This window comes from Pteropus vampyrus, unplaced genomic scaffold (genome assembly GCF_000151845.1).
Source record: "Pteropus vampyrus isolate Shadow unplaced genomic scaffold, Pvam_2.0 Scaffold374, whole genome shotgun sequence".
Lineage (NCBI taxonomy): Eukaryota > Metazoa > Chordata > Mammalia > Chiroptera > Pteropodidae > Pteropus > Pteropus vampyrus.
Genome location: NW_011889155.1, coordinates 265704 through 274758, shown reverse-complemented (window position 1 = coordinate 274758; position 9055 = coordinate 265704). Strand labels below are relative to the sequence as shown.

General features: G+C 51.8%; 1 protein-coding gene across 1 annotated transcript in view; it reads right to left on the bottom strand.

The window, feature by feature from the left end:
* Positions 1-2493: 2493 nt before the first annotated feature.
* The window catches only part of IGSF21 (immunoglobin superfamily member 21), a 133605-nt gene continuing 127043 nt past the window's right edge, over positions 2494-9055 (bottom strand). The window contains exons 6-9 of the mRNA XM_011379759.2: positions 4542-4627; positions 3966-4158; positions 3525-3563; positions 2494-2729 (exon numbers count right to left, since the gene is read on the bottom strand). Of these exons, the coding sequence (XP_011378061.2) occupies positions 2656-2729; positions 3525-3563; positions 3966-4158; positions 4542-4627 (392 nt within the window). The 3' untranslated portion in view covers positions 2494-2655. The remainder of the gene's footprint in view (positions 2730-3524; positions 3564-3965; positions 4159-4541; positions 4628-9055) is intronic.

The window sequence follows — 9055 nt, the reverse complement described above, 5'->3', positions numbered from 1 at the left end:
CGTCCCTGCAGTCCCTTTTATAAGGGCACTAATGTCATTCCTGAGGACTCCACCCTCATGACCACAGCACCTCTCAGAAGCCCCACCTCCTAACACCATCACATTGGGAATTAGGTTTCAACATATGAACTCGGGAAAACACAGGCATTCATTCTATAGTGTATGATAAACCACTGGAAGGTTCCAAGTCGGAGGGCACCATGAATGATTTATGTTTACAAGGATTCCTCTGGCTACAATGGGGAGATCAGACAGTGAGAGGGGGCAATCTGAAGATCAGATAGGAGGCTTAGCCAGTTTTCCAGATGAGACGTAGCCTTGTATAGGGAGGTGGCAGGGGACAAGGAGAGAAGTGAGTGAGTTCAGGAAGAGTTTTGAGAGACAAGTCAACAAGCCGTGGAATTGGATGTGGGGAGATGAAGGAAAGAGATGAATCTAAGATAACAGCTAAATGCTTGACCCAGCCAGCTGGTTGAAAATGGTACCACTTCCTGAGAAAGGGGAAGGAGCATGTTCTGGACGAGAAAATCAAAAGTTGGGCGTCAGCCACATGAACTTGGAGATACATATCAGATAGGCAGCGGGAGAGGCGAGTAACAGTAGGGATGAGTGTCTGAGTCTGGAATTCCAGACACGTTAGGGAGTCAGACATTTGAGAGTCAAGCTGGAAATTAGTTGAATGGTCATCCAGGTCCTGACTTGGCCAGAGGCAAAGAGGCTGTGATGAGAGCAAGGAGACAGAGCCCCTGCTTAATCCCCAGCCCGGTGTGTCTGGAGCTTGGAGTTTTTGTAGGAATGGCTTCCGACTCCCCGGACATTCGAATGGCCTGGGAGAGGCACAAAGGGCTCAGTGAGGTCACATTTCTCCGGCACTGGAAGGGAGGAGAAGCCCACGTCACTCTGATTCAGCAGAGCTGGGTGAGGACCCTTGCTGGTGATGGGGCCTCCCAGACCTCCCTCCTCTGGCTCCTCGGGCCTCTGCTTCTCCACGGCAGACATAATGCTCTGTGTTCACCACTCCCTTTCCTGTTCCAAGGTACATACGAAGACGACTTCCCAACCTCTCTTGCACTTAGGTTAGGGCCACATGACTATTTCTGGCCAGATGATCTACGCCACCAGTAGACTTAGCCTTTAAAAGCATCCCGTGTCATTATATGAATTTCCTATTGAGGCTATAACAAATTTCCACAAACTTAGTGACTTAAAACAATGCAAATTAATTTTTCTTAGACTCCTGGCGGTTAGAAGTCTGAAATGAATCTTCTGGTGCTAAACGTGTCGGCTAGGCCAGTTTCTTCTGGAGGCTGTAGGAGAGGATCTGCTTCGTGGCCTCTTTCAGCTTCTGGGTGTGGCCTAGCTTCCCTGGCTATGGTCCCCTCTTTGCATCACCCCAATCTCTTGCTTTTATCATCACATCTCCTTTTATCGTCTTCTTGTTTCACTCCAAGGACTCTCGTGATTACGTTGGGCCCACGTGTATAATACAGATGGTTTTCCCCTCTCAAGATCCTTAAATTAATGGCATCAGCAAAATCACTTTGGCCACATAAGGTGACTTCGCAGATTCTGGGGACTGGGAAGTGGACATCTTTGGAGGGCCATTATTCTGTCTACTGTAGGGATCCTCCAGCTCCATCTCCCCCTGCCTTGGAGATTCTAGAGACCACATGTTCCAGTGGTATAGCTACAAGAGGAAAGATGACTGCCCAAACTGCCTTGGGCGTTTTTCATAGCCCCAAATACATTTGTACTGTGTCAAGGCAACGAGACTCTAGGGTTAATGTGTTACTGCAGCATAGCCTATCCCGTCTAGACTAGTACAATCTTCATGGGGCCTCCTCGGTCACTCTCAGGTTTTGGCCACAGCTCAGAGAGGCCCCTCCCGGGGACACTTAGTCCTTCCCTCTGAGCTAGTGACTGAATGGCATGGGGATCTTCTAGTGGCTGAGTAGAAAGCTCTGTAACCTCTACCACTGACTTATGTGTGTTGGACCTTGTTTGAAGCTTTAACTGTGCTCGCATGGTTTGGGGCTTTTCATGAGCTTTGATGATCTACCCTAAGAGATTTCAATGTCAGATAGTCGCTGCCCTTTTAACAAACACCCGTGGAAGAGACCAACCCGCAGCCTGGAGGTTAGCCCAGTCGACTTGTCCCCTGATGTACAGCTGCCCAATGAGCCCAGACTGGATCAGCTTTCCCACTTCATCCTGAACAGAAACATAATCATAACTGCTTATTGTTGCAAGCCACTGAGGTGTGGGTTGATTCGTTATGCAGCATTGTTATGGCAACAGCTTACCTTGGATTTCCTGAGAGCTTCTGGCAACTTCCCACAGCTGGTTGTTAGGATTTGGGTCGGAGCTGCACCTCCACCCCTCAACCATCTCCTTCGTCACCCCTCCCCCCCATACCTGTCCCATTGCTGGACGCCAGCAGGCAGCCAGTTGCTGCTATAGAACAAGTGGAGAATACAGAGCCACAGACAGAGGTGGGGAAAATCGTTCTGTTTGTTTTAATTAAACCGACTGAAGAAGCCAAGACACAGACAGAAAGAGACTAAGAACAAGACTGGAAATATTTTAGAAAAGAAATGAAAAGCGGTCGCAGAGGTGTCAGTGCCGGATGGAGTGGTGGGAGCAGGAGCTGGGCCTTCACGTCAGCTCCAGGACCACTGTCAGGGCGAGCACCAAGGTGAGCCGGACGCCAGCGGGGCCAGAAGCGGAACCTGTGTCAGCAGCAGGGAGCAAGGTCAGAGCCTGCAGAGCCACCGTAGTGCTTGCTGATGGGCATGGCGGGGTGTGGAGCCTGGGAACAGCAGAGCTTCAAACCCCAGCAAACAGTCTGAACTTTAGCATCGGGAGGCACTGGGTTCAAATCCCAGCTCTGCCTCCTGTCCCACATAACTGTGTGTCACCTGTTCTTTGCCCTGGGCCTGCTGGGTGGAGGTCAGGCTCTCTAGTGGCCATCAGGACCCTCCAGCGGGGACCAGGAGTGGAGGCCTCCATTGCGAACTGTGAGATCGGCTCCGTGTGGGGCGGGGGAGGGCTGGCTGGGCTGAGGGCAGTGTTTGGGTCCCCTAGGGTGGTACCCAGGTCAAGGGACAGCCTGGGGAGGGCAGTACGAAGGGCTGCAGCAGAGGCATCTGTCTGTGTTCCCACCTGCCCTATAGAGTGGTCCAAAGCCCTAGAACACAACCCCATGATCAATGCTGGACACATTTTCTTGGGGCCAGGGCAGCTGAACTGTCTGAGCTAGGAGCACTAGAGTCGCCGTGGACGGTGGTGGGGACATGCTTGGTCCCTGACAATTCTCAGTGCTGCTTTGGGGTGCTGAGCCCTCTTTATTGTTTCAGTGCCCACTCCTAACCACCTCTGACTCAGACTCTTTGGAACCAGAGGACAATTGCCTGAGGCTTGGGGGAAGGGCAAGGGTAGGCAAATGGGTGATTTGGGGACCAGAGCTTCCTGGAGTCTTGACAGTCACTCACTTTTAGGCAAGAAGATCTGAGGTGGAGACTTACCATTGGAATCCTCCGTTCCTCTTGGAATATTTGGGTTTTCTGTTGGAAAGAACAGAAGTAGGGAGGGATGGCGTTCAGTACGCAGTGAGGGGCTCCCCCTTTTCCAGCGCCTGCTGTGTGGTGTCATGGGCACCGTCTCAGCACGGCCACACAGCCTCCATGGGCTGAGCAGTGTCAGCCCCATTGTACAGATGGAGAAACTGAGGGGGTGAAGCAGTTTGCCCAAGGCTGCCCTGCTGCTAAGGGGTTGGTCTGGGACTTGAACCCAGAGCTCTCTGGTTTTAGCTGCTCAACTATAATGCCTCCCTGTGGGGCACCCTCTCAGAGTGAATTTAGGGGACTCAGGCCTTTGCTGCTCTCTCCTCCTCCTCCCCAGGATGGTGCTGGCCAGGCCTTGTCCCCTGGGAAGCCCTGACCGCCAGTCAGTCGGATGCAGCGTACCGAACACGATGAGCCGGGTGTGTGTGTCGGTGGAGCCCAGCGGGTTCTGGGCTGTGCAGCGGTACATGGAGCCATTGAGCTCGGCGGGCACCCGCTCCAGCACCAGCTCCTTCCCGTCAAACTCTGTGCTGCCGTCCAGGAGGCGGCTCCCGACCCGCGTCCATGTGAACATGGGCTCGGGGAAGACTTCATTCTGTTGGCCAGAGCAGGGGAGAGTCGGGTCACAGGTGGAACCATTCTGCCAGAGCGAGAAGGGGACAGAGTCCTGGCCTGGCCAGGGCTGGCAACGCATTCTCCTCTGATGGGTTGGGCGAGACTGCCTGAAATGCCAGACAGAAAACGGCTGGAAAGCGTGTCAAGGTCTATGAGCTACGTCTGCTCCAAGTTCTAGATGTGTGAGCAAAAACACATGCCCTTCTTGTCATTCCTCCTAGAACCCAACTCTGGTAGCCTGAGACCCACGGTCTGGGCTGGGGGGTCAAGTGAAGGGTCTCAGAGCACGCTGCCAGGGATGCTGGCACCCTCCTCCTCCCTCCACCTCCCACCACCCTCCCAGATGCTCAGAGAGAGGCCGACCTGAAATCCATGGACCAGGATCCTCACTGTGTCCCCGACCCGGGCTCTGCTGGGCGTCATCACGATTTTGGGTCCTTTGGGAGCACCTGTAGGGAGAGGAAGCTTATGCATGTGAGGGGACGGGGGACTGAGCAAGGGAAGGAAGGGCAGGGGAAACGGAAGAGAACGTTGCAGTCCAGCAGTCAGCATCCTCGGGGTCAGTGGCTGCTGAGGCTGGAGCTCCGAGGCATTCGCTCCATCACTGGACTCTGCCTGCATTCATTCTCACTCCTTTCCTGAGCCCCTGTCATGATGCTGGGACCTGGAGATTCAGCAGTGTACAGAATACGGTCTCCACCCTGTGAGGTTCACCCTCAGTGGGAATGAAAGACGAGCACAAGCCGGTGTGACAAGGGTCTGATCAGTGGAGTTTTTCTGGAACCTGTAGGTGGAGGATGGGTAGAGGTGGGCAAGGTGTGGGGGGACCATCTCCTTCCTTGGGTCTCTGTCTTTCCTGCCTCTTTTCCTCAAGCCCTTGTACGGTCTCTCTAAAATTCCCTTCCATCTCCGAGTTTGGGAGACCAGATGCCCAAGGCCGTCGCTGTCATGGGAACTGAAAATATCAGGATGGAAGAGCCACTGGGGTCACTGGGTCCATCCTTTCAGGTTTCAGATTGAGAAACCGAGGCCCATGGACAGCAAAGGGGCCTGTCCAAGGTCACCACAGAGACCATTCCCCCCATTTCCCAACTTTCAGGCCAGGACACTTTCCCTCAGAATCAATCAGGCGTTCATTCGCTCATTCTTTTTCAATAAGTAATTATGGAGCCGACCATATGCCAGGCCTTGGGGCAGGGCTGGGGACACAGTGGTGAACAAGACCGAGCGTCTGAGAACTCAGAGCTCATGCTTTAGTAGGGAGACATTTGATAGGCAAACAAGGGCATAGACGAGAAACTATAGGAGAGCGTCACATTATGCAGAGTCAGACCCAAGGAGGTGACATTTCAGCTGAGACGTGAAGCTTGTGTGGAGGGAACAGCCAGGGCATGGCATTGAGGCAGCAGGTCAGGGGGTGATGAGAGTGGGGGCTGGGGACAGATCCTGCAGCACTTCCTGGGCTGGAGGAAGGTCTTAGGGTTTTGGTAGGAGTGCCGTGCTCTGTGCCACTCTCTGTGGACATCTCCCAGGGGTGGGAGCAGGATAAAAGTTTTGTTCCCAGGCCCTGGGCCTGGCCTGGGACTTCCCCCATCTGCCCTTGCCTGCTCCCCTAGCCTCTCCTCCCACTCAAACGCTGAGCAGAAATTAGAGCAGCCGGCAGATGCGGGTGGTCTCCCAGGCACTGCCAAGTTCATTCTCTGAGAAGGAGACCAAAGGACTATTAATTAAACCACAAGCAAGACATCTGAAGTGCCACGCGGGGCTGAGGGAGCCATCAGTGGGGAACGCTGGGCCTGCTTTGAGTTGGGGAACAGCGGGGAAGGTGAGGGTGGTTTTTGTGGCTGCATCCGTTAAGAGCAAGGAAGGAGAGCCGGCCTGGGACACAGAGAGCCAGTTCTAACCTGTTTTGTGTGCCCTTGGACAAGTCACTTCACCTGGCTTTCCCCAAATACAAAATGAGAACAATAATAACAACCCATGCCTAACCGCCACCTTGGTTGTTAGGAATATCAGGAGATGGAAGGTTGAGGGCTAACATTCGTCGAGCATGTACTTAGTGCCAGACCCTGCTCACACCTTGTGCACGATCTCATTGAACCTTCCAACATTTGAGATTGTCCCCGTAAGGTCACGAAGGGCTCGAGCTACTTTCTCACCTTCTTTATTAACATTCAAGTTCTATGTAGGTCAGTTTGCAGGTGGAAGGAACTGCACGGGGTAGTGTGGCCCTGGGTTATTTTTGTCTGGTCTTTTGTCCGGCTGGGGCGGCACTGTGCTGCTGCAGCCAGCAGAGGGCGCAGAAGGGCATCCTTGTCTCTTAGATGAGGGAGCCCCTCCCTGAAGACAAAGTCGGACACCTTTCCTTCGGGCGCAGACCTGGGCACACTGACCCCGAGGGGAGAAGGATTTGACATTTATCAGGTGCCTAAAATGCACTAAACCCAGTTTTAGGGCGGTCACACCCATCCTAGTGCATATGAGGCAGGTTACCTTGAAGCCCATTCCGCAGGCTATAAAAATGGCCGTAGGGAGGGCAGTAGTTTGCCCAAAGCGACACAGAAAGGAAGTAGCAGAAGGAGGACTCGACGGCACACAGGTCTTCAGAGGGAAGCCAGGAGCCCAGGGGTGGAGGAGAGGGAGAGCTGATGCCTTCTCCCACCTGGGCAGCCAGACCCCCTCCCCCACCACCTGAGCTGCGGTTCCTGGAGGCTCCTGTGTAGAGTTGACCCTTAGGGGTAGAGGGGGGCAGGCGAGGGGTCTGCTCTTCCCTCATTTCTCTAAGCTCGATCCTTGAGCAGCTGCTGACGGACAAGCACCTTTGCAGCAGATGGCCCCCACACTCACTCCCGCCCTCACTGCTACGTCAAGATGTTCCATCCGGAAGCCAGGCCAGTCGCTGTCACCCTCGCACTTCTGCCACCACCCTGAAACCCATTAGCAGCTGCGGACCCCGAAATCCTGGCTCCCACTGCCTGCTCCTAGAATACACACTGAGAGTACCTGAAGGCATGTTCTCAGCCCAGAGGCTCTCACTACTCCCCACCCCTGGACAGATAGAAAGAGGGGAGTCCAGAGACCCAGGATTGAGGCCCAGCCTTCTACCCTCTGGATGCATGACTTGGATGAGTCAATTTAACTTGTTGGTCCTCAGTTTTCACACCTAAAAATGGGCAGAATAAGCTACCACCCTGTTTGATGAGTTGCTCTGAAAATGGTAATGGGGAGAGATATGAGACAGTAATGTGAAATGTAAAGTGCTGTCTACTTGCTCAAGAGAATGCAAACGATCCTGGTTACATAAGCTGCCCTCTTTCCCTCTGTGGAGCGTTCTGCTGCAAAAATAGACTTGTGAAATCCCATGGAAAAGATTCTCTAGGCTTTCCCCAGGATTTCTGGGTGTTCACTAAGACCATCACTCACCCACCCACCCATCCGTCCATCCATCCATCCGCCTACCCACTCATCCATCCATCCATCTATTTATCCATCCACTCATTTATTCATCCATCCATCCATCATCCATCCATCCATCCATCCATCCATCCATCCATCCATCCATTCATCCATCCATCTACTCATCCATCCATCCATCTACTCATCCATCCACCCATCCACTAATCCATCCATCCATCCACCCATCCCACCCCCACCTCCCACCTATCCATCCATCCATCTAGTACCCATACACCTACCAATCCACTCACCAGCCCATTCATTCATCTGTTCTACCCATCTCGTTTTTTATTTATTGGTCACTATGTAGGGCAATGTTGAGGATACAATGATGAATGATAATGGTTACTTATATTTACTGAGTGCTTACTCTGTCACTGTGTTAAGCACATTGTATACACAGCCCTAATTAATCTTCACAACAATGCAGAAAAGTGTTAATTAATTGTTATTAAACAAGCATTTATTAAGTAACACATTAAGGATTGTTCTGAGCCCTGTATCATGTAAACATGGCAGGTAAGGATCCTGTCCTCATGTAACTTAAATTCCAGTGGAGGATCCACGAAATGAGGAAATATATAATATACTTGTAGGTGAAAATAAATACAATGTCAGAAAGCAAAGCAAGGTAAGTTGCTGATGGGTCCAGGAGGAAGAGCCTGTTTGAGACACGGTAGAAGATTTGAGTAGAAGATTTGAGCAGAGATCTTAATGAAGGAGAGATTGAGAATATTGAGGTAAGATTCTGGGCAAAAAGGAAAGAAAGCCAAAGTCACAGAGGAGGAGCTGAACTGGATGTATTCAAGGAAGATTAAGGAGGACCCCGTGGCTGGAGCGGACGGAGTGGAGGTGAATGATAAATGAACACCACCGAGGTTTAGTTTTAGATGCGATGCCAGTCACACAGGGAAACGCACTGTTCTTAAGTACACAATTTGATGAATCTTAATAACTAGGATGCCTATGTAACTACCCTCCCAGTCAAACTCTAACACATTCCCGTCCCTCCAAAAGCTTCCCTTATGCCTCCCTTCAGCCAATTTCCACTTTCCATAGGTAAACGTGGTTTTGATTGATATCCCCCTCAGAGATTTGCTTTACGTTCTAGAAGTTCACATAAGTGGAATCATCAGTATGCACCCTTTGCCGTCTGGCTTCTTCCACTCAGTACGGTTTGAGTTGCATCTACGTCGTTGCGTGTATCGGTTCGTTCATTCGTTTGGATTAATGCGAAGTAGTTCACTGTACGAAAATATCACAATTCTTTTCGTCTACTTTCCTAATTATAGACTCTGGGGCTACTTACAGTGTTCGTGGTTGTTATGAGTGAAGCTGCTCTGAACACTCACGTCTGAGTCTTCGCGGATCTATGTTTTCATTTCTCTTGGGTAAATACTTAGGAGTGAAATTGCTGGGTC